This window comes from Dipodomys spectabilis, unplaced genomic scaffold, assembly GCF_019054845.1.
Source record: "Dipodomys spectabilis isolate Male_0828 unplaced genomic scaffold, ASM1905484v1 ptg000024l, whole genome shotgun sequence".
Lineage (NCBI taxonomy): Eukaryota > Metazoa > Chordata > Mammalia > Rodentia > Heteromyidae > Dipodomys > Dipodomys spectabilis.
In genome coordinates this window covers 14,634,339-14,661,500 of record NW_024870701.1, presented here as the reverse complement: position 1 = coordinate 14,661,500, position 27,162 = coordinate 14,634,339, and the positions used below count along the sequence as shown (strand labels likewise).

Here is a 27,162-nt window from a genome sequence, read left to right as displayed (position 1 = left end):
TATACTATAGCTGGTATGAAAGAAGAAACAAACACTAATTTTCTACACAGCCCATGTGTCCAGAAATCCTAGGAGCTCTGAGAACTGAAAGTCATCCTCAGCTGACAGCCAGCAAGGCATCAAGGACATCAATCCTATGACTGCAGGATGTGAATTCTACCACTAACCAGTATACAAGGAGGGGAGCATTCTCCACATGAGAACCAGGAACCCATCCAGCTCTTTGATTTCAACCAGCTGTGATAGGTGCCAACTGATTGTGTGTCAGCAGAACACTTCCCAACCCCCCAAAAACTTAACACTGGGCCTGGTTGTTGCGGGGGGAGGGTGGCTAAGATGTACTGGGATACTAGCTTGAATAAAGGTGAGGAATATCAGTTTACAACTGAAAAAGTCTCTCCAATTTTCTCTTCTACAGCATAAGATAGCTCACTTAGCTGGTGAGTCTACCACATTCTTTCCTTCATAGAAGAATCTTCACTAGGAACTACTAGATACATGGCACTCACTGGCATTCATTTAATAGTGATAGAGTCACTGGTAAAAATGGTAACCTACCTTTTAAAATTATATTTTGACAGCAGTGGGGTTTTAACCCAGGACCTTGTTCTGGCTAAGCAAACACTACAACTTGAACCACCTCAATTTTTTTTTTTTTTTTTGGTCCGGTCGTGGGGTTTGAACTCTGGGCCTGGGCGCTGTCCCTCAGCTCTTCAGCTCAAGGCTAGCACTCTACCACTTGAGCCACAGAGCCACTTCTGGCTTTTTTTTTTCTTATGTGGTGCTGAGGAATCGAACCCAGGGCCTCGAGCATGCAAGGCAAGTGCTCTACCACTGAGCCACCTTCCCAGCCCCACCACCCCAATATTTTTTTTCTTGACTCTACTTGTTTTTCAGACAAAGTCTCACACTTTTACCCTGACTGACTACAGACTATGACCCTACTACTTGCAGCTTCTAGAGTAGCTACAAGTACAGGTGTGTACTACTACCAGCTTTTTTTTTTTTTTAACTGAGCAGTAGGCCTCATTAATATTTTGCCCAGATGGACTAAAACTATGATCCTCTTATTGGTACTTTTCAAGTAGCTGAAATTACAAGCACAGGTACTATACTTGGCCTTGCATTCTTTGGTTCACAAAAATATTCTGAAAGAAGTTCGGAGACATTAACAGAAATCAAACCATACATCTAACTTAAATTATTTCCTGATAAAAGATACTTGGAAAAACTGATAGGAACATTTAGTACTTTTTTTATTAGAGGAAAGATATTTTGAGAAACTCTAAAAGCCAAATACAATTCTCAGGTTTTTCCATTTTAAAGAAAAATTTAATTATTATGATTGACAGAAAAAAAATTCAAACTGTGACCGGAACAACTAAAAGATGAGCAATATGAAGCATAAATATCTCCTTGCCTCCTTAGTCTTGTAATTACTAAACAACAGTCATTAGCAGCTAATTCTGTCTTATTTTTCTTAATGGTTTTTGTTGTTTGTGAACTCAAGGCTGTATTTCTTTGACTTCAAAGTAATTTCTGGAATAAAAAATTGCTGACATTGCAGGGTAGCTGGATCATTAAGCTTGTCAGTGATGGCCATAGAAATCATGTTCCTGTGAGGAGCAGGTACTTGTTTAAAATACAGGCTGAGCTGTCATTTCACACATGCCTATCTAGAGAGTTGAGGGTGCTTATTTTTTGTGGGAATTTAACAATAATCTTGAAACTAAAGAGAAGGTTTTCACTAGAAAGGAGGATTAGAGATACTGTATTCTCCATGCTCTCTCATTCCTTCTAGAAAATAACATAGCTAGCTTGGTGTCCCCTAATCCTGAGAGGCCTTCATTCCCATATTCTATCAGGGCAAGTTCTGATAATGTCATGGGAGAGAGGGTAGAAAAGAGAATAAGGAAGAATAATTAGAGGAAGAACTGACTTGGAAAAGAATCTTTATGGAGGAAAAGTGGAGGGGTGGGGAGTCTTGCCTAAAGAGGATGGGGCTCTTATAGCTCTTGTTTTATAGCAGGGGTTGGCAGGTACATCTTGTTTGCATATGCTCTTTCTGGCTGATGAAGTATGCATGACTAGGAAAGGAGATGTGCTGAGAAGCAAAATTTTGCATTTCAGGTAGGGTTGTCCAGTACCTTCCATGGACCACGCAGGTGACCCTATTAGATCTATATCAGATTTGGGGACCAAAAGGTGTTGAGAAGTGCTGCTGGGACTCTGGCTGTTTTTAATCCAGTTTAAAATAACCTTCCCCTCCCCCCCAACTACCCTAATACATCACAAATTCAATTTAGTCTTACAAGGATAGCCTTTTCTTGAAAGCCTATAAACTCAAAGTCTATGGAATAGGCCGTGTATCTTCTATGTCTTCGTCTGAGTTATGGATTCAACAATAGCAGGAATCCAAACAGGACCACAAAGGGAGCTCTGTGGTTACTACAAAAGGCCTGCCTACCGCCACGTTGGATGAGCCAGTATTCATTACACAGTAAATGGTCATGATATTGTGTAATCCAAGCTGGTTTAGAACTCACAATATTCCTGCCTTAGTCTCTGGAATGATGAGATATGTGTGCTACCATATCCAGGTACCTAGGCTCACGGGCTTAAAACTGGCATCTGGCTTCCTTCTACCATTAAATACTTGAGGTCCAAAGAAGCATGATGTGAAAGTAAATATGCTCAAGAACAAGGCCATCTTCCCATGTGATAAACAGTCTAGCATCAGTGTTTGTGAGTTTCCCAAAGAAAGGCAACTTGCTTTGTTGGCCCCAGGAGTCACTGCTTTGGGAATTACCTGCTCCTTAGTAGCTATAAGCAATAAACCTCTTTGTTCTTTCATGTCATGGTGGTGCTAATGGGTTTTGCACTCACCTAAGAGGCAAACTCGTTTTGTTCTGTTGCAAACACACCTGCAAAAACATTACCTAAAATTTGATTCTTCTTTTGTTGTAGTAAAAGTTCATTGTAAGGTACCATAATTCAGTATGACTTAGGTCTTATTACAGAGTGAAATTACCTTCCTCTGGGAAGAGACTTAGGTTCAATATTAGCTAATGTGTGTCACCCATGACACACATGAAATATGGCTGCTGCTTTGACTGCTGTGGATTATGAGAGTCATAATCAATGGTGTCACCATTTTGCAAGTAACTGTGAACATCTCAACAGTTAGAGTTATTGTCAGTATGGATAACTCAGAGAACACAAGTAATATTTCATCCTTCAATCAAGGTAGAAACAATTTTTAAAAAGAGGCTTAATTTTAGAAGAACAATGAAATCATGCAAGTTTGCTAGAACATTCTATCTTTCCTCATCCTAAAATAAATGAAGTCTATGAGGTGGTACTTTGTAATGAATGTAAAGCTCTTTTTTTTTCTTAGTGTGCTAATTATTTAAGTTCCAGGGAAGTCCTCTCATCTACCCATTCTTCAAATTAGGACATTATCTCCCAGGTATTCCCAAACTTATTGCTAAATTTCTACATAGGTTTATCAGTGTTTTTAAAAGTCCCTCTACCCAGCTTACTACAGCTTACTACTGCACTAACTCTGGCTCCTAACATAGTGCCAAACATAAAGCAGGAGTTTATTATATGCAGACTACATTAGGAGGTAGATGAAGGAGCATCACGAGGAGCTACTGGACAGAAATGGCCAATCTCTTTTTACCTGGAATAAACTGTTTTCCAAGTAGCTTGGTGTGATTATGACATAACTCCGGGTGCATGATAGGAATGGGACCAGAAGGGAATAGGAAGCAGAAAAAGAGGTGAGAAAATGACAGTGGGCCTTTGTAAGAGACGAAGGGGTAAGATGAGGCCCGCAGGATGCCAGAGCACAAGTTAGAGAAAATGGTGGATGTACTTTGCAATGTCTGTAGGGTTGACAATCACTATTCATCTCTTTCTCTCCTCTTCTCTTCTTCCTTCCTTCCTTCCTCCTCCCTCTCTCTCTGTTCCTTGTTTGTTTATTCCCCCTTACCATAATATGGTAAGGTCTTTTTGTAGTCTTTTTTGCAGTCCCCATCTCTATTGAAAGGAGAATATGCAAGATTGTGTGGCAACGCTTCAGTGGAACAGAACTCTCATCCACCCCTTCTCCCTCTGCTTCCAAATTTGGAAGGCCACTTGAGTGGGGAAAAAAAGTGGGAGATCCATCATTTGTCATTGCTAAAAACATAAGAACTTTGCTGTTGTTGTTGTTTTAATCAAAGTGATGAGATTGAGGGGGAAGAGGAAGCATTTCTCATTGAGGACATTTTTCTTGTTCCCCCCACCCCCAAAACCAGCAGTGAAAAGAGTTTTATCAGGCTCATTAAGGCCCACGGCTGTGCCTACCCTTCACCTGTAGTGCTTTTCTCTGATTTATTTATTTATTTATTCATTCATTCATTTATTTGTCGGTCCTGGGGCCTGAACTCTGGGCCTGGGTGCTGTCCCTCAGCTCTTCAGTTCAAGGTGAGCACTCTACCACTTGAGCCATAGCATCACGTCTGGCTTTTTCTGCTTATGTGGTGCTGAGAAATCAAACCCAGGGCCTCATGCATGCAAGACAATCACTCTACCACTGAGCCACCTTCCCAGCCCCAGTCTGCTTTATTTTTTAGATTGTGTTAACTTCCTGTGAATGGTCAAAACAATAGTTGAAGTTTCAATATGTGTTGTTTTTCTTCATCCTCTTCTACCCCAAACATCAATCCTATGCTTAGGCCTTAGGAATGGATAGCAACTAGACTGTAGACGCTGCTGTAGACTCTGGCTGGGTGAGCATGAGTCTAATTTCCATGCCAGGTTTTCAAGAACTGTGTGTGTATAACATTATGGCTTTCATTTTCACTTTTTATCTAACACTAATTAGGAAATGAGAATGATTATTTTTTACTAGCAGTGCATTTTCACAAGAGAAACAAGTATACACATAAACTATGATGCAATATTTTTTTCCAATAGAAAATGGATGGGGCCATATGATTGGAGTGTTCCTGTTAACATTATCCTCACATCTGGTCTTTAGCTCTACCCAGCCCAAGCTCCTCCTTAACCTAGAGTTCCCACCATATAGCTGGTCACTCCCTCTCTTCCCCAAGACCTACCTGCTCACTTACTTCACTACTATCCTAGAGCTAACCACCTGGATGGGGACAGACTCCATATTGCTCCCTCTCCAGGTGGAGATATGGCTCCTCTAATAAACCTTATAATAATCTTTCTCCTGTGCCTGCCTGCCTCTGTGTGGTCCCCTGGGAAGGTATTCATGGACCCTAACAGTACACCCAGCAAGAAATATAAAGCTCCTATATGATTATTGATCTAGCTTGCTACATGTATTTTACATTTTTGGGAGCAAGCTGAAGTAAGTTCCTCTGTTTTTTCTATCACTCTTGTCCTAGGTCAACAAATGGAGTTAATACTAATTAGTTTGGCTAATATTATAGTTTCATAAGGAAGCTTAAATGTTTTCCCAAAGCTTGCAACTGTTTCGTTGTACCTGCAAAAGAAATGCACAGATAAGGAGAACCTAATGTTTAATAAAGTTCTTGGAAACTAATTTTATGGAATTGCAATGATAATACTAATAGAGAGAAGAGGGAAAGACTCTATCTGTGTTAGATACCATTCCAACAGGATTAAGGAACTACATCCAGAGGCTCATCCATTTTTATATGTTGGAATTTGTGAGTTACTCAGATCTAAGGATTAGCAACAGTCTTTGTACTATCTGTGTCTCATATTACCCTTCTGATTGTTGGATAAACATATTTTTTATTATCCCTTGCCAGAAAACTTGGTTTTAATAAATGTACTAACAAATGTAAAGTATAGAATTCATAAAGGTAATTAGCCCCAACAACTGGCATACTTACAATTGCATTTCTTCTGCACAAATCTCAGCTTACATGCTGTTCTGTAGGTGGAGAGCCGGATGCGATCCAGATCTTGAGCCCCTAGTGGAAGAAAGAGTATACATATGGTATGCCATGTGTGTGGAAAGGAATTTATAATGTTTGTAAATAAGACAACTGCAGATAGAATCCATGTGTTTGTTTTGCTCTTAGTTAAAATATAAATATTAGTTGAAGACTTGAAAAGGTCCATCCTACATTCCTTAGGGCCAAGGGGGATAAAAGAACATATACATCCAACATTGGAGATCAGATTGTTGACCATGTTCATGGACATGGGCTCATAGCCTCAACTTTGTGGTTTCTGACACATCCAAGAGCAATCTGCTCAAGCTCGGACTTAAACAGCTTGATGATACCAGATACTATCATCAGTCAGCAGGTACTATTTGTCTTCGACATATGGCTGTTTGATACCCACACACTGCATGTTGGGCATCTTCTCTGTGACCATCACGTTTAGAAGCCAATGAGTTTTCTCATTAGTATGATGGAGAAAATGATAATGGTACTTATTACACAGGATTGTTAGAGGATAAATATTGCCAGTGCACTTAGAACACTGTTTGGTACACACTAGATACTGTGTAAATGTCCATTCTTACTACAAATAACTTACAATCTCAGAGAAAGAGATGCTTCTCACAAAACAATCTGCTCTTTCCTATTCAGTGGCTCATTGTCTTCTTGGCATAGAGAGAATATTTCCCCCATATTCTTGAGCTAATTTCCTCACTCTCTCTTCCACTCAAGAATCCAGTTTGGTTCTTGAGACCTACAACATGGGGTCTGAAAGTCCCACTCAGACCAAAGTCTCTCTAAAGGCTCTTCCATCATACCTGCCTAGTAGTATTTCCCCCTACTCAGAATCTCTGCTACGTATTGTTCCCAGTGTTCCTCTTGCCTTCCTGTGGCTGGGCTAATGGCTAGATGGTATCCAAAGCATATTAGACTTTCAACAAAAGTTTGCTTTCTCTTTTAAAATATTTGTCTTTCATAAAGCCACATTTATGCTTCATAACACATATAAAGGCATGTAGCTATAGTTTGACATGAATTACACTTTTCTATGGTGCTGTATAAAGGCTTTAGAATATAATAGAAGCAAGGCCATGAGCTGGGCTGGAAGCAATTATTCTGAGGAGGTCTAGGAAGGACTTGTGCAATGGGTCTCAGGATGAATTAGTGACCATCCCGCACTGACACTGTTTCACATTCCATCCACTCTAATTGATCTCTTTAGATTCACTCAAAAATACTGTCAAGAGCACTATTATTTTATGAAGATCATTACACATTCATTCTTATGGAAGTATATTACTTGACAAACATGTACATTGGTAATGAACACTTCAAAGGCGCAAAAGATAAGACATGCCCTGATATAATGCAGGGATTCTCTTTGAAATGTTTTCAGAAACTGGGCCCTGATGACTCACTTCTGTAATCCTGGCTACTCCAGAGGCTGAGATCAGGAGGATCATGGTTTCAAGCCAATCCAGGTAAAAGAATTCATGAGACCCAATCTCAACCAATAAAACGGCAAGAGTGATGGTGTGCACCTCTCACTCAAGCTCAGTGAGTTAAAGGTAGGAGTAGGCCAGACATACAAGGTATGACAACAGACCCTATTCAAAAAAATAATGAAAACACAAAAAAGGTGAAGCATGATCTCTATGGAAGAATACCTGCTTGGCAAGTGCAAGGTCCTGAGTTCAACCTTTGATACCATCAAAAAAAAGTTCTCCATCAGGTATGGTGTTGAATGCTTGTCCATCTGTACAGGAGTTAGCAATGAGAGGATTCTGGCTTGAGGCAAGCCCAAGGTTGGGGGAAAGTTAGCAAGACCTTATCTTAATCCCAATATGGTGGTACATGTCTGTAGTCCAGGCTATGTGGGAGGTGGAAGTGGTAGGATCATGATCCCAGGCCTGCAGGAATTTGGCAGCATTGGGGCTTGAATTTAGGGCCTCATGTTTATTCAGCTTGCACTCCATCATTTGAGCTGTGCCCCCAACCCTGCTTTTTGCTTTTCTTGTGGACATCTGTGGGTAGATGAAGTCCCATCAACGTTTTTGCCTTGGCTTAGAAACCTGATCCTTTAGATCTCGGCCTCCTGAGCAGCTAGGATTACAGGTGTGAGCCATCAGTGCCTGGCCTTAAGGTTTATTTTTCTTTTATGATATTTTCCTGATTTAGCATTCTGGTAATCTTATTTAAAAGGGAAATTAGCTGACATCTTTTATTTAAAAACTGGAATTTAAATAAATGAGTAAGCAAGGGAAGTTAATAGAGGTTTTCTTTTCACATTGGGATGTTTACAATTACCCTTACATTTTGTGCATAAAATCAATTTTAGCATAAAATCTACATCAATTAATACTTGGATTATAAGAATCCATATTTTTACCTTTCAATAAAAACTGAGCACAGCATTTTCCCCCTTGCTTTGTTTTGCAGTACTCTATTTCAAGCTCATGGATACTGCTTATTTTAAAAAATTATATCACTGGAATATAATTCTTTAGAACATATTTTACTCATCTAAGTGATTTCTTGTATTTGTATCATGCTAATAGTAGAGACTATGGTAAATAATTTATGTTGGAGATAGGGACTATTTTCTTTACATATGTATGTTTCAAGCTTTTCTTTTAAGATTTGTTCTTACTGTTTTTATAAAGGTGATGTACAGAAGGGCTACAGTTACATAAGTCAGGTAAAAAAGTATTTTTCTTTTAGGACAATGTCACTTCTCTTGCTCTCTCCCTAGAAGCTTTTCTAAATAAAAAAAAAGTAAAGTGCATTTATTCAAGGAAATTTGATGCTCTTGCAGGATGGTTCTGAGGAAAGTAAAGATAAGAGCAAAGACAGAGATAAGAGATTGACAGATAGTATCAGTGATAAAGTCCATTCTTCCTTGTTAGCCAGGCTTCCTTGTTGTTCTCTCCCCTCCCCCACTCCTTCCTTCATTTCTTTCCTCCTACTGTCTTTCTATCTCCTCATCAAACCAACAGATTAACTAAGCCCCAAATAACCAATCCCTTTCAGCTAATATTTACTTTAGCACCATCATACTTTGAACATCTTCACACAAATTATGAACGTTTGCCATCTATGTTTTGATAGGACTGTATAAAATCTTTTAGTCATTTAGATTCTTAAACACCTCATTAAAAAAAAAATCACCTAACAAATACTATCAAGTGAAGAGGAAGACTATAAACCCTGTGTTTGAATTCTTTGCTTGCTCTGTTTCAATATTGACTAAATGAATGTGTGTGAGAGAGAGGAAGAGAGAGAGAGGTGGGAGAGAGAGGGAGGGAGAGAGGGAGGTAGAAAGAGAGAGAGAGAGAGAGAGAGAGAGAGAGAGAGAGAGAGAGAGAGAGAGGAGAGAATGAGAATAGGAACTTCTGAACTCTGCCCAGTTATTTGACAGCCGTTCAAAGACTGTGGCTGTGGAAACTCTGGAAGGCTGCAGCCTACAGGGACACTGGCCCTATTTGTGATGTGTGCTATTATTAGTGGCATTAGTGAAAGACCACCTTGAGCTGATTCATCAGTGGAAAAGCAAGAAGGCAGGTAGGATGCTAAATTTCCATGCCAATTATCCTGGGTATTATAACCATGGTGAAAATGAGAGGTGGTTCTTAGGGACTCATTGGATACTTGAGAGCCATAGCAATAAAGGTAAACTTTGAAAGACAAAAAATTAGTATATGGAGAGAACTGGCCAAGAACAAGCCTGACTTCCAGGTCTGTCTGGAAGGCACTCAGAGACAGTCAAAAAAAGCAAAGAGAGCAGGTGAGAACAGAAGAGAATTTTCAGTGTTGTTCCAGGGTGTGTTGTGTTCTTGAAGCAAAAAGTGAAGAACGTACATGGAAATGGTCACACTGTCCACCAAAGTTATGACAGTGGCATCCCTAATGATATTCTTCTAATCTTTATCAATGAGTGCTCTTTAAACCTACAGCATGCGCTGCAAGATTGTACGAGGTACTTTTCAAACAGTTTTTGCTGACAAGTGACTACTTCGACTCAAGAATACATTAAAAGTTGAATGAAGTGGTTCTCACTAGATACTATTTTGAAAATGAACTCTACAATTTGTGGGTGGAGATGGAGGGAAAAACTGGGAGAGGGCAAGGAAAGGGGTGACTATCCCACCCCCAAAAAATACACTCTTTACCTGTTACGCAGCTGTAATCCTTCCTATATCAACTTTATATTGACAACACGAAAATTAAATAAAAAAGAATGAAAGCTGGGGTCCCTAGCTTCCATTATGCATCAGTGACCTGAAGTATCTTCTCCTACAGTTATTTTGCAGTCAGTCACCTTGGGTGGTAAGTTATCGCTGATATGGTGTTTATAAGGGAGGATGGAGGAAACTGCCCCAAAGGACAGACAACCCCATCAGGCAACACTGATTTGTTGGCTCTCCTCAAAGGTGGACATGGTCACAGCTCCTACAACATCTCAGGAATTTTGGAGAACAAAGATGGAGATAATGGTTACATCTTTGTCTGGGATTGTTTAATTACCACACCTACCCTCTCTGTCTTCCCGGTTCTTTGTCTATTTAAACCTATAGCTCCTGTCGGTAGCTTGCCCATAACTGAACATGGGCTGTTTATTTAGCTTCTTTCCACAGTTGCCCACATCTTGTAATAAATCTCTTCCTTCTGCCCTTCACCACAATCATCTCTTTTTTTTGGCATATAGGAATGAGTGCCCAGACCTGACATTCCTGGAGTTTAGAACTAAGATCTCAAAACTCTGGCTACAAGATCAAACCCTTAGCTCCCTTCCAATGATGCCCATGCTGACTACATTCTAGAAAGGACTGTCTGGCCTCCAAGTATTCAACGCAATTTCTTGGGGGCCCATGTTTGCCTTTTTTGATTTCAGGTCCTTCCTTCACCTAGAGGAATTCTCCTTAAGAACTTCTTCCTTGTTAGCCGGCCTTCCAACCCCTCTAATGGTATTGACAATTGTTTAAGATTCTTCCATTAAAACCTACCCATCCCTGGCTCCACAGCTTCTAAACATTGACTTGGCAACTAAGGTGAGCGGGTTTGAAGGTACATGCCCACATTCTGTCCACCCTATACACACACACACACACACACACACACACACACGCACGCACGCACAAGGAGTTTGCAATAAAGACACAAATGTGTTCATAATAGTCATACCATGCAGTGGAAATGTGCTGAGATGGAAAACCAGATTGTAGTTCCAAGACAAATCATTTATCTGGCTACAAGCTGGTCTGATAGAAGTACTTGAGCTGCTACACATTTTGGATGACTTATAAAGGCCATGTGAAGATGACATTTACATTGAACTAGAATTCTTTCCAGCTGCAATTTAAAGACTAACTAAACAGATACATTGATAATTAAATATTTTAACAAGGAAAAATTTTTCTTTTTCTTACTCAAAGGCAACTTGCTCAAATCTTTAAAAAATCAAACTAGGTGGTCAGATAGGTTTTAAAATAGAAAGCTGGTCTTTTATTCTCTGCTTATTTGTGCATCCATACTCTGTGTGTGTGTGTGTGTGTGTGTGTGTGTGTGTGTGTGTGTGTGTGTGTGTGTGTGTGTGTGTGTGTGTGTGTGTACTGGGCTTGATTTCAGATCCTCAGGCTCTCCCTTTTCTAGCTCAAAGTTGATGCTCTACCACTTGATCTACATCTCTACCTCCACTTCTGGCAGTTTGCTGGTTAACTGGAGATAAGAGACTCAGGAACTTGAGTCTCAGGAACTTTTGGGTCCCATTTGGCTTCAAACTGGGATCCTTAGATCCTAGCCCTTGAGTAGCTAGGATTACAGGCATTAGCTATCAGCACCCAGTCCTACAATTCTTAATGGACCTTTTTTTTGGGGGGGGGGGTTCCTTCCTGCTTCTGGTGCCAGGTCTTCCACTTTTTTAAGCCCAGGAGGGTTTTTACATTCCCCTCCCAACTCCTTCTCCCCCCCCCCCCCACCCCCACATACTACTTATCTCCAGACTTTCTAAGAGCAGTTAACTTCTTTGTAAAATTTCCCTCTGCTCCTTTGACATGCAACTTTCCAGGTCTCTAGCCTGTGTTACAATCTAAGAATGACTTTCTTAAGTCAACACTTGGATGTAATCCTAGAAGTCAGAGTCCTATCTCCTAGTTGCCTAGGGAGAGGAAGTGTTGGACTTCTGATTGCTTACAATTAGCAATTGCTTAATCACCGGACCAAGCTCTCAGCTGAAGACCTCTGATAATTTTCAACTAGCCCTCCAGGGCTTAAAAACCCGCCTATCTATTGTTCCAGTGGATTTGAAGTTAATCTCTCTTCTTATTGCAACAGATTTTAAGAGTTTCTTCTTGCTTAGCTCTGTCTGATGCTGCTTTTCTTTCAAGTTATTTCTAAAGCAGAGTCTGGTGGATTCCTTTGCTTTTTGTATTAAAATATTTCTAGACAAATTTAAGTGGACAAATTAACAAGTTCCTCATTGTTCTCTGTGTAGACAACACAGATTCCTGGAAGAAGCTGTGTTCCTTACATTCAAAGACTTATTACATGTGGTTCTGACCAAACTCAGTCAAAAAATTAATTTAAAAGAAATCAAAAGAAAGTTCAAAATCTGAAATTAGAAATTCTTGCACATGCATAGCATATCTGTAAGCTCTCAATCAGTTGTGTTTAAATCATTTTGTGATCAGCTGAGTGTTTACTTGACCTTAATTTTGTGAAAATCTACCTCCCCAAAAGCAAAAGTGAGTGTCCCTAAAACCAAGGGAAAAGCTAATGTGCTTAGTACAAGTGATAAAGCAAAAATTTTAGCGTCACTGAAAGACGGCATGTCTTTAGTGGCAGCTGGGTGGCATTATGGGAAAAATGAATGGAGTACTGTACCAAACTATGTAAATCCAGAACATTCTTTTCTGTATACCATAGCATCTCCTGAAAACCATATACCACAAGAGTCTATCTACTTTTGAAATCTACATGATAATTTTGTCTGACAATAGTTTTTAGTTTGGTTTTTTTAGTCAACAGATATTAATATTAATTATGACTTTCACTATGACATTTTTATTTGCGTAAATATAGTGCACATTAAAAAATCATATTCATGCCTCTAGTATCCTATCTCCTCTATTAGCCCCTCCCCCTTCTCTCATTGGTCTCCTTTCTCTTTCCCAACATTCCCCATTCTACTTTCATGCCTTTGTTTGTTTGTTTGTTTGTTTTTAAACCATGATTCAGCAGATGAAAACAAACATGAGACATTTATCTTCTGAGTCTGGGTTATCTGCTTTAACATGGTATCTCTAGTTCTGTTCGTTTTCCTGAAAATGACAAAATAGCTTCCTTCTGCTGATAGAGCTGGGGTCATTTATATCTTTTTCTAACTATTTAAATATATCCATCTGTCTATATGCCATTCTGCCTATCTAGATTGCTCCTTGTGAAGACAGTCAACTGTTTTGTCAAGTGGAATTCTACTTTGAGAGGACCTTCCTAAAATTGATCTGAACACATTGCTCAAACCAATGCATTATTAAGATCATGTATGTTTATCTGTCTTTGACTGACATCTGAGTCTTTCCTATATCTGGGGGAGACAGATATAGATGTGTTGGGCTTGGCTTGCTTTGTTGTTTTGATTATCAACCAGTAGAGCTTATAAGACCATTGAATAGGCATCATGGCAATCCCAGGCAGTTTTCATAAAAGGTACAGTTAGAATTTGGGATATGAATGCCCAATTATCCTATATCTCACTATTTAGATTTAGAGTTGTTCTGTTTCTATGACTACAAAATTGGTCTTGCTTTCTTTGAGTTAGGCAATTTTGAATCAGTAACATTAGTTGCACAATATCTCTTTATTCCTGCCTGGTTTTGCATCAGGAACAGGAGAAGCTGTGTACCTAAGCTCAGCTAAATATCTACAAAATCATTAAATAAGGATGTTTCTGTAATTTTTAGTGAGCCAGCTGCTACACTCTTTAGTGGTTCAAAAATAAGTTCCAAGATTTCTGCCAGATTTCATTTTTAAAAAATAATAACTACTAATATTTTGTCCATGCCCAACAGAACACTAGTCTAGGATGTAAGAAATCTTCTCTTTTCTTTTTCATTCTTGTTCTACTTTGGATTTTGTTCAGATGGGCAAGTTATGACACGTTTTTGAGGGGTTTTCCCCCAAGTATAGTTTCCATACATTTCCAGACAATGTATTTTTCTAAAATAATCACCTATTATTGTCAATCAACACATAAGCAATTCTATGTATTCTATGGGGTACAAGGTAATGTTTTGATCTATACACATTGTAAAAGGTTTAATCAAGCTAATTAGCACATCCATCGCCTTACTAACTTACTGTCTTGAGGAGAGAATGTTAAAAATCTGTTACTTGGTGCTGGGAAGGTGGCTCAGTGGTAGAGTGCTTCCCTTGCATGCATGAGGCCCTGTGTTCAATTCCTCAGCACTACATAAGCAGAAAAAGCCAGAAGTGGTGCTGTGACTCAAGTGGTAGAGCAGTAGCCTTGAGCTGAAGAGTTGAGGGACAGCACTCAGGCCCAGAGTTCAGGCTCCATGATGGACAAAAAAAAAAAACCTATTACTTTAATAATTTCTAAATATACAATACATTTTGAGCCATAGTCACATACAGTGCAATAGAACACTAAAATTTATTGCTCTGGTTTGAAACTTTGGCAAGCAATATGTGGCTTCTTGTTCACAAAGATGTGAATTCACACAAATGATTATAATTCTAGGGGATCGGTGATGGATTGGGGGTCAGTAAAATTCAGACTAAAGTAATGGAACCAAATGTGGCTTATGGTATTGGAAGGTCTTGGGTGAAATTGCCACAAACACTTTAAGGTCATTTTTATTTTAGTTTTTAAATTTTTATTGTACTGGTGATATACAGAGGGGTTGCAGTAATATGTACATTTCTTTTTTATCAGTATCTCCTCTTCTCTCATTTTCTCCCAGATTTTCCCCCTCTTTACTTTCCTCCCCTCCAAGCTGTATAGTTCAGTTCCCATACAGTGGCTGGTATCACTGCGGAGACCATTTCTGTGTTCCTCTTCCCCTCCCCAAATCAGATAAACATATATAAGACAAAGAGTGTTCAAATAAAAAACAATGACAAAAGGGAATAAAACAGAAAAAAAAGAAAAAAGAAAGAAAGAAAGAACCACAAACCATACAATAATAAAAAAACACCCTCTGGTTTCCATTTCTTGGACTTCATTTCAATAAGCATCATTTTATATGATCATATGCACATAAGCACCTTGTGAGCAGATCTGATCCTCTACTAAGAATATCCTCCTTCGTTCTCATTGTGTGAATGTTTAGAGTGCTGTTTAATTAATCATGTCCAAGTGTAATGTCATCTTTAAAGTAGTGAAAAAATAGTGATGAGTGTGATTGAGATTCCCCACACAAAGTTTAATTTTCTTTCCTCCTAGTTAGTTCTAATACTGCCTTGGTGGTGGAAATGATAAATGAAAATATCAGTCTTATTATCTGGACCTTTATCTTCTTTTGACTCTCATTCTTGCCAATCACTTCTAATCTTTAGAAAGAAGGTTAATTTTTTTTTCTACTTCTGTTTTCAGGGAAAGAGGCTTATATCTCACTCCTATTCTTCCTTACTCATTTCTCAGGGAGGAGAAATCCTTTAAAAAGAGAATTAAACTTTTTTCTTTATAGTACTTGAGATAAGTTCCTTATAAATGAAAAAATAATCTATAAATGATATACTACCATCCAATTAATTATATAAGAACTATCCATTGACATAAACCCATAGTTTTTGTTTCATAGATTCTCCAGTCGAGTTAGGAGTTATTCTTATCTTGGTTTGCTTTGGAAGAAAGTTATTCCTTTTGTTTTCCATGTATATATGTGCATATTTATTGAGACAGGGAGTTCCCTGTGCTGCAGGGATTAGAGTTATGTGCAATCTAGTTCTTCTTCTATGTTTAATAAACCTCACTTGTTTGTAGGACACATTCTCTCATCCATATGTGTTAGAAATGACAGGTTAAAGTTTTGTCCAGTTTTCATACTTAAGTCTTTTTCATATGGCTGGGAGAATTAAACCATTCATTTCACACATTTTACCTAGTGCTTTCACTATGCCAGCCACTGTGATAGTGCTGACATAGACCCTGGAGTTTAGTGGAATGTAGTAATATCAAGACTAAGCATTGTTTATCAGGTGTCTAGGTGTCTGTGTGTAGACATAAATCTACAAGTCCATAAACATTATATATACATATATATATGTAATATGGAATGTGGTATGAATTATGGAAAAAACCTGACTTTCAACCAATATGAGAAAGTTGACAAATGCATGCTTTATGAAAGGGATTTCAGATATTAAGGAAAAGTAGAAGCGCCATAAGGATTAAATGGTTATTTCTAACCTATCCACAAGTAATCAATGAAAATTATAGGGAGTTCGTTAGAAGTTCCATACTTACTCATCTCTGCAAACAGTTGTCTTCTTTCTGCCATGGTATTTCCTCTTTTCCCACTATCTTCAATCATTCTAAGAGACAAAATAATACAATATGTGTCATCTTCACACTCAAATAGCCATTTTAACTACACTTACTGCATTTGTACCATAATTTAATTTTAAACTTAAGTAAATTCCATTTAATTTTAAAAAGAATACAGCTTTCATTTCAGTTATCTAAATCAACGTACATGTTTCCATGTACAATATAGTGGTTGAAAAGGCATATAATGAGTGTGTGTGTGTGTGTGTGTGTGTGTGTGTGTGTGTGATGTGTGTGTGTGTGTGTGTGTGTGTGTGTGTGTGTGTGTGTGTGGTGCTGGTCCTAGTGTGTGAACTCAGGCCCTGGGCACTGACCCTGAACAATTTTATTCAATGTTATTCCTCTACCACTTGAGTCGCACTTCTGGGTTTTTGCTGGTTACTGAAGAGTCTCATGCACTTTCCTGCCTGACCTAGCTTCAAACTGTGAGCCTCAGAGCTCAGCCCCTTAAGAAGCTAATATGGCAAGCATGAGCCACCAACACCCTGCTAATTTTTATTTTTATTACCATAGCAGATAACCTTATGCCATAAGTGAATACAACATAATTGTTAGGTGCATCACTTCATATAGAGTGTCTGTTTTGATTTGGGGAACATCTCTGAAGGTGGTAGGGCAAACTGTATGGATCCTTTTCAGAGCTGGTGAAAATGAGAGTCTCATGGATTCAGCGAATGAAAGACATGGACCTGGGGACTCCAGGACCGACCAGTCTGTCTCCCAACCTCATTCTTCTGCCACGTGTGTCTGTGTACTCCAACCCCAACTTAGAAGCAGATGGTTTTCTACTACTCATTTTTAAACTGGATGCTTGCAATTTGTCACGATTTTCCTATCCATAACAATTTCACACAAGGTGACTAGGTTCACATCTCTTTCCTTGGCTGTACCATTATTGGTTGTGAAACTATTTAGAAATATGAACAAAATGTCAAGGTTAAGAGACAATTAAATAGATACAAAAACATTAAAACTTAGCTTCAGGAGAAAGTAAATGATGAAAAGCTAATAGAAATGTTTAGTTCTATAGGTGGTTTTGGACTAAATATCAAAGGTTTGATGGGTTGAGGGAACTGAATTTTTATTATATCTAATTGAACTTTTTGTTCCTACCGGGGAATGAACCCAATAGGATCTTACACATGTTAGGTTAAGTGTTCTACCCCTGAGATACCTCCTCAGGCTTTTTAACATTTTATTTGGGGATAGAGTCAGTCTCAAATTTGCAGTCCCTCTGCCTCAGTCTCCCAAGTAGAATAAAAGGTGTGTACTAAACAAACACCATGCCAGGCTGCTACTGAATTTTGTAAGATGAAAATATCTTCTCTTATAAATACATGTGCACACATACGAATACCTTTATAACTTCCATGCCATTTCATAGGCATTTTGAACCTGGACATAGCTGCACATCTTTCTGAGTCTTGCAAATGGGACCTTCTCTTTCTCAAATGCAAGCTGTGTCCATGTCCTTTGTAGATCTGGACTGTCTCTGCCTAGCTAAGTAGTTGTAGTCACCCTTTAGGCTTCAGGAGGATCTTACTTTGAAATCTCCCCCAACTCTATGACTGCCTGGATTTCATGTCTTTTTTTCTAAACCTCCATAGAGACCACAGCACTTTTGTCTTGATGCATCTTTTCTCCCTGCTGTGGATGCTCCAAGAAACACACTAAGAATCAAGTCACAATGCCTGCCCTCAAGAGGCTTACATTTTAATTATATTTCTAATATCTGACAGACTAGCTAAGTGAAATCCAAATTGTACCAGCTTCAGAGATTCATTATTTGAAATAAGAGAAACTAATTTATGTTTATTATCATCTAGGATTATACATTTTCAAGAAGATCAGGTTTCAGGAAATAGAAATAGAACAAGATTCAAATGACATGAATGCCAAGGTTTGGTCTATTCACCACCATTTTCTTTGGTTAATTAACTCATAAAAGGGCCATTAGTTACACAGTGCTATATAGTCTTGCTTCTAAGTAAAGTGTGCAGTTTATGAGGAAAAGAAGGAAGAACTTAGTGGGAAATAAGAGGTAGAAAATATAATTATCAGTTATAAAAAGGGAAATAGTACATTTCTCATTTTGCCCTCAGAGACTTCTGGGAAACAACACTTTTAGACTATTTAGTTATTACACATTAATCTTAGTCATCATGACAGAAGGAGGGAGGATGCTAGTTAAAATTGGTTCAATAAATATGTTAGAAACAATAACAAGAAAGAAAAACCATTTGAGTCCTTATCTTGGGGTTCATTTCACCCAACATCAGCTTATCTGACCATTTCTGCTTGTCTCAGACATATACTAGTTATTGCAAATAAGGGAAACCATGGGACCTATATGTTTCTTTGGGCCTGGCTTACTTCACTTAATATAATTTTTTCCAAGTCTTTCCATTTGCTAACAAATGGGGCAATGTCATTCTTTCTGATGGAGGCATAGAATTCCATTGTGTATACAGATCACATTTTCTGATCCATTCATCTACTGAGGGGCATCTGGGTTGGTTCCACATCTTAGCTGTGCTGCAATAAACATAGTTGCGCTGGTAGCTTAGTATGGTCTTGTTTGTGATCATTCGGGTAAATGCCCAAAAGTGGGATTGCTGGGTCATGTGGAGGCTTTTGAGGAACCTTCATACTACTTTCCAAACCATGGTATAACCCCTGTTTTCACTGTATTTTATGTTGGTATAATTTGTGAAGGGGAAGGGGAAAAACAAATCATTTAAATAAGGATACAGGTGGACCCATTGCAACAATGAGATGTACAAGACCTTATGACGAAAAATGAACTTCACAACTTTGATGAGGGGGGCAGGATGAAGACTAAGGGGGCAAAGGGGAAGTGGGGCTGTGGGGGAGATGGGTAGGGATGGTAGGGGAAACAAAGGAGGAGACAGCAATGCTTGATAAGAAATGTACTCATTACCTTGCGCATGTAATTGTAACCCCTCTGTAAGATATTTTCACAATAAAAATATTAAGATACAAAAAATTGGTTCAATAGAGGGACTCTTGAACAAAGTGGTTAAGAATAAGGGACACCACTGTGGGCTCTTTACTAGTCAGTCTAACTTTGACCCTCTGTGTGATTAAAATGCATAGTATTAGACCATGTCCTCATCATTAAATGAATGATGAGCCCTGACAGTGTTCCCTTTATTAGAATTCAGTCCCAGGGATTATACAGGACATATATAATTTATTTGTAAGAAACCACCCATTTATTTATAAGAAATAATTATAAAGTAGCTATCTATTCTCAGATACTTTGATAGTTTCCTGAGATCCAAAGCATCATAAGACATAATCCTTGTCTCTAAGAACTCTCAGTTTAGAAGGGAAAACAAATTTTCCTAATAAATATTTATTTAGTTTGGTGTATTATATATCATGAGAGCATGCATTGTTAGTTATAGTTGTTTATATCCAGGAAGATCTAAGACAGACATCAAAGAAATGATAATTCTGGCACAGAATGTTAAAGGAGAAATACGAATTTTTCACGTGGAAGAGTAAAGAAAAGACAACAACAGTTAGAAAGAATCATGATTTAGAAAACCCCACAGGTCTTTAAAAAGCTCTGGGAAGTGAGTTGTTGACCACTGCTGGGTCCAAGTGTGAGTAGAGGCATTGGAGAGATGAGGAGGAATGAAATCTAGAAAGTATATGACTACATACTATATGATTACAGGGCTTTCAAACATAAGAGAGACTGAGATTCTACAGATCAAATGGGAATCTGACTTACAAAGGTTTGGAGTTTGAGAAAATTGCTTCATTCTGTTGAATGAAAGAAAGACTTGGTATCAGGAGAGTAGGGGTTGGAACTTATGATTAAAGGAAAGTCCGATCTGTTGGATATTCTGTGATTCAGGAACAAGACTATTATGTCTTTTGCTTGAACATTGATCTAGAAGAGATTTAGGAGACACATGGAAGTTACTTAGTGACTGTCAGTTCATGTGGAGATGGCAGAGGAAAGGACCTCAGCTTTCACTGTCCCATGTTGGGAAATAATCTGCCTCCATTGTGATAATGAATTTGTAAGAGAGAGAGGGAAGGTCACAAATGGCTTCTTCCAATGCAGTCATCCAAAAGGAGCTGCGCAACTTGACATCAAGGGCTCCAGCTCTGCCCTATATATGGAGAGGAGTAAAATAAAAGTACGGTTGAGAACCAGCTAGAAATGAAGAACAAATCCAAAAGTAAGTGCAGTTACTAAAAGAAATGTGAATTTTAGCCTAGTGAGAAGAAATTTATTTTGAAATATCATGTCATTAAGTTACCTCCTGCATGAGGCTTCTTGAATGCAACAATTCTCATAATAAATACATTATACATAATAAATAAAGAACCCCAAGATATGGACTCAAATGGTTTTTCTTTCTTGCGATTGTTTCTAACATATTTATAAGATATTTCTTTGTTGTTTTGTATGTCCCTCCCCCACGGTATAACCCCTGTTTTCACTGTATTTGATGTTGGTATAATTTGTGGAGGGGAAGGGAAAAAACAAATTGTTTAGATAGGGATACAAGTTGACCCATTGCAACAGTGAGATATACAAGACATTATGTCAAAAAACGAACTTTACAATTTTGACCCATTGCAACAATGAGATATACAAGACATTATGTCAAAAAATGAACTTTACAACTTTGGCCGGGGGGGGGGGTGGGGGGGGGGAAGGGAGAGGGGAGGGGAAGGGATAGGAAAGGGAACAAAGGAGGAGGCAATAATGCTTGATAAGAAATGTACTCATTACCTTGCTCGTGTAATTGTAACCCCTCTGTACAGTATTTTCACAATTAAAAAAAAATACCGAGGGCTGGGTGCTGGTGGCGCATTCCTGTAATTCTAGCTACTCAGGAGACTAAGATCTGAGGATTGCAGTTTGAAGCCAGCCCAGGAAAAAAAGGCATCCTGAGACTCTTACCTCCAAATAACTACTCAAAACTGGAAATAGATCTGTGGGTCAAAGTTCTAGAGATCTAGACTTGGAGCAAAACAGCTCAGGAACAATTCCCAGGCCCTGAGTTCAAGCCCCACAGCTGCAAAAAACAAACAAAGAAGCAAAACAAAACAAAACCAAAAAAATCCCGATGCTTGAATTCAAGGCCTCGGGCTCTTGCTTGGCTCTTTCTCTCAAAGATGGTACTCTACTGTTTATAGAAATGCCATCCTTCCATGTCCTGCTTTTTGCTAGTTAATCAGAGATTAGAGTCTCACAGACTTTTCTACCTTGGCTGGCTTCAAACTGCCATCTTCACATCTCAGCCTCCTAAGTAGTAATATCCATTGGCACCTGGCTATTAAGAACATTTCTATTACCCATGATACAGAAGACACTTTAAAGATAGAAGCTTGAGTTAATGATGTCTGTCTTACATTTGCATAACTTTCTGAATATTTTTAAATGCTTCACCCTATAACCTTAAGCATCCTTAACCTTAAGGGAGACATTATTATTCCCCAACTATAAGTGAAGTACTTAAGAATTAGAAAGGGAAAACAACTGAACATAAAGCATTTTTAGGCCAAGCAGGACATTAAATTCATTTTGTTGTTGTCTTAATTCATAAATTCCTAGCCTAGCAGTTGTTTCTATTCCATACACATGAAAGATTTTCTGAAATTAAAGAAGATAATCAGACTTGGTGATTAGTTACCAAGGGACCAGGGAGAGAATTGAGAAGGGTAGCTGCCCTCTCAAATTTCACTAGAAAATTCCTTTGTGTGTGATTTCTTAATGGACACATCCTGGTTTAAAACACAGTTGTGCTGGACATAATCAGGGAGATTAAAATAATTCCTGGCATCTAGATTATATAAACCCAGACACATATAAACAAACCAACTCACACACTGCTTCACGCTGTCACACTTTAAGTCCACAAAAGCAAAGCAATATTTTCAGAAATGTCTGGCTCTGTTTAGCTTCTGCTTCACTTTTGCAAACATTTGAGGACTTGCAGACCTTGTGTTTAATATGGGGAGACTGTGCACACATTTCATTTTCCCTCCCCTTTTTTCCTCCAGGTGGATGACCAGAAAACACTGGTTTCAGCAATTACCAACCGATTTAATACCTGAAGTTAATAATTACAACGAAAGTCACTGCAGCTCCTTTCTTCATTTAATTGATTCCATTGGTGGCCTATTAATGCCTGTTTCCCTTTTTGCTAATGAAGAAGGCCTCTCATATGACTTTCTCAAATTTACATTCTAGTCTCAGACTTTGGCAGTGTAATAAAAAAGCATTCAGAACTCTTTCTTGAGGCAAAATTATATTTTGCCTATGTTATTTATTTCCTAGTCCTATAGCTACATGAGACTGTAAAAATAGGAAAATGCTTATTAAAATAAATGGTTATGATGGGTTTGAACACCATCTCCCATTCTTGGAATTTGGTTTATGTATGTATGTAGGTATGCACTTATTTACTTACTAGGAGTATGCTTTAATCTACTTTTTTTTAAAAAAGCATAATGCATTATGGCCAATGTCACCCTCTCTATTACTCTTTTTTTCATGGTTAATTGAAGGTAAGAGTCTCTTGGATTTGCTGCCTGAACTGCCTTTGAACTTTGATCTTCAGATCTCAGTCTCCTAAGTAATTAGGTTTATAGACATGCATCACTGGTGTCCAGCTACTATCCTTCTTATCTACAACTCTTTATTCTAATTAACAGTTAGATGGTTTCTTAGGTATTTTGGTTTTCTTTCTAAATTATTCACCAGGGCGGATTTCAGCGGTGGATGTCTATCCTTAAAGCCTGTGGCTTTATCAAAAATGTAAATGGTGGATGGTACTGACTCTGAATTCAGAGCTGCCCATTTGTCCTTTCAAAAGAACCCTAAGTGCTTCCGGGGTACAGTTAGGGCTCACCTAGAAATATGATGCAAGTTTAATTTGAAAATGAATTTGTGTACACATTAGGTTGAATTTTTAAGCTGCTTTGCAATATATTTCTGTTGTTTGTTAAAACATGCCTTGAACTGAGGGAGAAGTTAACTGTTGGGAAATGTAACTGTGTATCAACATATGAATATGTTGACATGGATACCTAATGAAGCAACTTTTAAGAAATAGAAAATGTCCTCAAAACACCGTTTTTATTCTGAACAGAACTATTCCCAGTGCTCTTTCAAGTCAAGAAGGAACTTCCTGTGGTGGCATAAGGCTGTAGAAGATGTTTTAAGGACAAAGATTGGGTTCCTTCCATTTGATTTTGTTTGTCTGGAGAAGAGGCTAGGACTTCTGCTCTTTAGCAGCTGGTGTACACCATGCTGGCATCCAGACTTTAGGCAAAGACTGGGAGCAAACTGGCATAGGTCACAAGCAAGCTCTGGGAAGGATGATAATCAAAAATCAGACTGTTATGTGATGTTCAGAGTTATCAGAATGTCCTTGAAGAACTGAAGAGCCCCACGTACATGGATCAAGACAAACTTAGAGGTCCCTGGGGAGGTTTGGCCAGGTCTAGATGATACTCTCCAGGGGCGACATGTGGAGGTCATCTTCTGAGATCAAGATGACAGAGGCAAATGACAGCTAGAGGATAAGGCAGGTGAGATGGATATCAATATGTAGGATAAACAGGTAGCAGAATGTCAGTAAGTCCATCACTGTGCATCACAGTTTCAGAATCAACAACACAGAATAGAGGAGTGAAGAGTTTAGCACACACACACACACACACACACACACACACACACACACACACATTAAAGGAAGGTAAAAAAGGAAGATGTCTACTAATTTTTGAAAAAAATCTCATTCCTTCTGTATTTCTGAAAATTTAGTTGAGCCAGAACAAATGTTTAAAAAAGTATAAATCTGAGGAATTCTAGCACTCAGAGGAATTATTGTTATTTTTAATAAACATGCCTTTAAAGTGAGAAACATGTTTCACAACTTGAGATGACATTGATTACAATGTTTTCTATTAACAAATTGCTTTAAGTGGCAAAACCTTTGTACAAAAATAATAATTTCTTAAAATCTAGCTTAATATGCAAGACATGGAATAAATTAATGAAGTTAAATATTAAATTAATTAATATTATTTTGTCTCTCCTTTTTCCTATTTAAATTTCCTCTTGGTAAATATTCACAGTAGATTAAAAAAGAAACCAATTTAGAAAATGGCAATGACATTGTAGGGACAAGAATGTAGATGCCAAAAGTAAATAGGCCACATGGAAAAGAAACAGGCAAAAGATGTGTGCAGCCAAGAGTTATGGCTACCAGAGCTGTCACAGTAAACAATGAGATTTGCACACTGCCGTCTTTTTCCCTAGACAAGAGTGGGCTGGAATGACAGAAGTACAGAATGGAAAGAGAGGAAACAGAGGCACCTCTATTTCTTGCTTCTGGATCTGTTTCTGTGAATTAAAAGGCCCTCAGTTATGCCCTTCCATTGAAAGCAATTTTGTCTGAAATTAAGGGAAGACTTGGAGAAATCTGTTGAGAGAGCCATGGCTCTAAGCTGATGCTTGCCAAGAATCTAAGTGGGGATGAATTGCTGGTGGGAATGTGCCTTCCTTTTTAAGATTTGGACTATATAGGTCTACTGAGTCATGCTGGGGGGGCAGAGGCATATGCTTGCGTTACACAGCAGGAAAGGACTCAGTTCTTTCACCGAGTCCATGACAATAATAATCAACACTTAAGTGTTTGCTCTGTATGAGTTGGCTCAGAACAAATCATTTTCATGTATTATTTTATTTCTTGTATCTTATTTCTTATTCTAATTCTGAGATAGGTCATATTCTCTCACCTTGTTTAATAGGTGGGAAAATGAAGGCTGACAAGGTAGATAGAACAGAGACCCTGGCCTTAGAGATACTCCTGTAATACCCAACGAATACTAGAATTTGTGTGCCTGTTATCTTCCATACCAAAAAGACTTTAAAGATATATAATTAAGAATTAATTACTGGGCCCAAGGTAATTTTGAGAGTCCCTGAAAGTAAAAGATAAGCCATGGAATGCAGGTGGCCTCCTAGAAGCTGGAAAAGATGAGGAAATAGGTATACTCGAGAAGGGAAGCCATGGTGAAACCCTGATTTTAGCACACTGTGACCCTCTGTGGACTCCTGGATTAATAGAACTCTAAGAAAACAAATCACCAAATTTCTAGTGACAATTTTTATCATAAATTTATCACAACAACAATAGGAAGGTAAGACAGCTGAGAAGGAGGAAGAAACTTTCTTAAGATCATATTACTGGTAGTTACTGAATTAGGATTTGCACTTTTAAAGTCTTCCCAGAAGCAAAGTATTCTATCACCATGCTCTCTGACTTCCTTATTCTTCTCTGGTCTTTGCTAGCTCTGAAAGGTCATTGATTAAGACCATTTATAAAGTCCTGTCATGATCTTATTTTATCCCCAGGTAAAGTGATGTTAATATTCCCTGATGCTTAGAGATGTTAAAAAACTTTGACCTCAGTCTAAGTTTTTAGCTCCTTCATTCTATCAAAATATAGGTTTGGTCAACATTTAGTGAGTGCAATATCTTCTGAATGCCAAAATAAAACACAAATTTGAATATTTTGTATCTCAGAAATTCTTAGATACCTAAGTGACTGATACAAGAATCCCTATACCAACTATTTTTCCTGGAGTATTCCAGGCAGTCAGTGGTGAAATCTTAGACATAAAGTTACCATTGACACAAACTCTTTCACCAAAATCTTAGTAGTAAGGCTATACTTATCACTATATATCAATGAAACACTATGTGTATGTGTGTGTGTGTGTGTGTGTGTGTGTGTGTGTGTGTGTGTGTATCTATATATTACAAACTCTGTTCACTTGATGTGGGCAAATATGTAGAGGTAAACAGGCTAACAATATTTCAAGATTATTACATTTTGAACTATCACAATAGAAGAGCCACTGAATTAAACTATCTGAATGGGAAAATGAGTACAGTACCCAAAATAATCTGAAACTTTAAAATAACCTCATAAGGGGCATAAAAATGAAGACAATGCTACAAGAACTTTATAATCTCCAAAAGCCAGAACTACAGTGCATTACATTTATATCACACACACTATGTTGGTGTTACTATAACATAAAGGACAAAGTGACAAACAATACAATAACATTGAACTGTGGGTCTGCCCAGAGAAGACAACAAAGCTAATTTTTAAATTATCACTACACACATTGTGCTTCTTCTGATTGGTGATTCCTGTACTTCATGTCACTCCACCCCCATACCACTGAAAACAGTCAGAAGAATGAGACAGATATTGTGTGTGGTACGGGTTGTGGTCAAATCGCATGAACAGCCCTGTGGCCATGGGGCGCGGGGTGGGGGGGGGGGAGAGGGAGGAGGGGTAGGAGGTCGGGTGGGAGATGGGAAGGGATGGGAAGGGGAAACAAAGGAGGAGGCAACAATGCTTGATAAGAAATGTACTCATTATCTTGCCCATGTAATTGTAACCCCTCTATATGGTATTTTCACACACACAAAATAAAGATGTATATGGATGGCAAGTAAGTACCTATAAATCTTCCAAAATAATTACAGACACAGAATTTTGAAAATTATAATGAGGAGTTATCACTACATGGCAAAGAGGGAGCAACTGGGATGATCAAATACTCTAGTAAAATGTAAAA

The 27,162-nt window shown here is 38.3% G+C and overlaps 1 protein-coding gene across 1 annotated transcript in view; it reads right to left on the bottom strand.

Annotated features, from left to right (window-relative positions):
* Positions 1 to 27,162, bottom strand: part of Dtna (dystrobrevin alpha) — a 154,089-nt gene that overhangs the window by 109,765 nt on the left and 17,162 nt on the right. Inside the window, 2 exon segments of the mRNA XM_042675101.1 lie at positions 5,880 to 5,960; positions 16,423 to 16,490. Of these exon segments, the coding sequence (XP_042531035.1) occupies positions 5,880 to 5,960; positions 16,423 to 16,489 (148 nt within the window). The 5' untranslated portion in view covers position 16,490.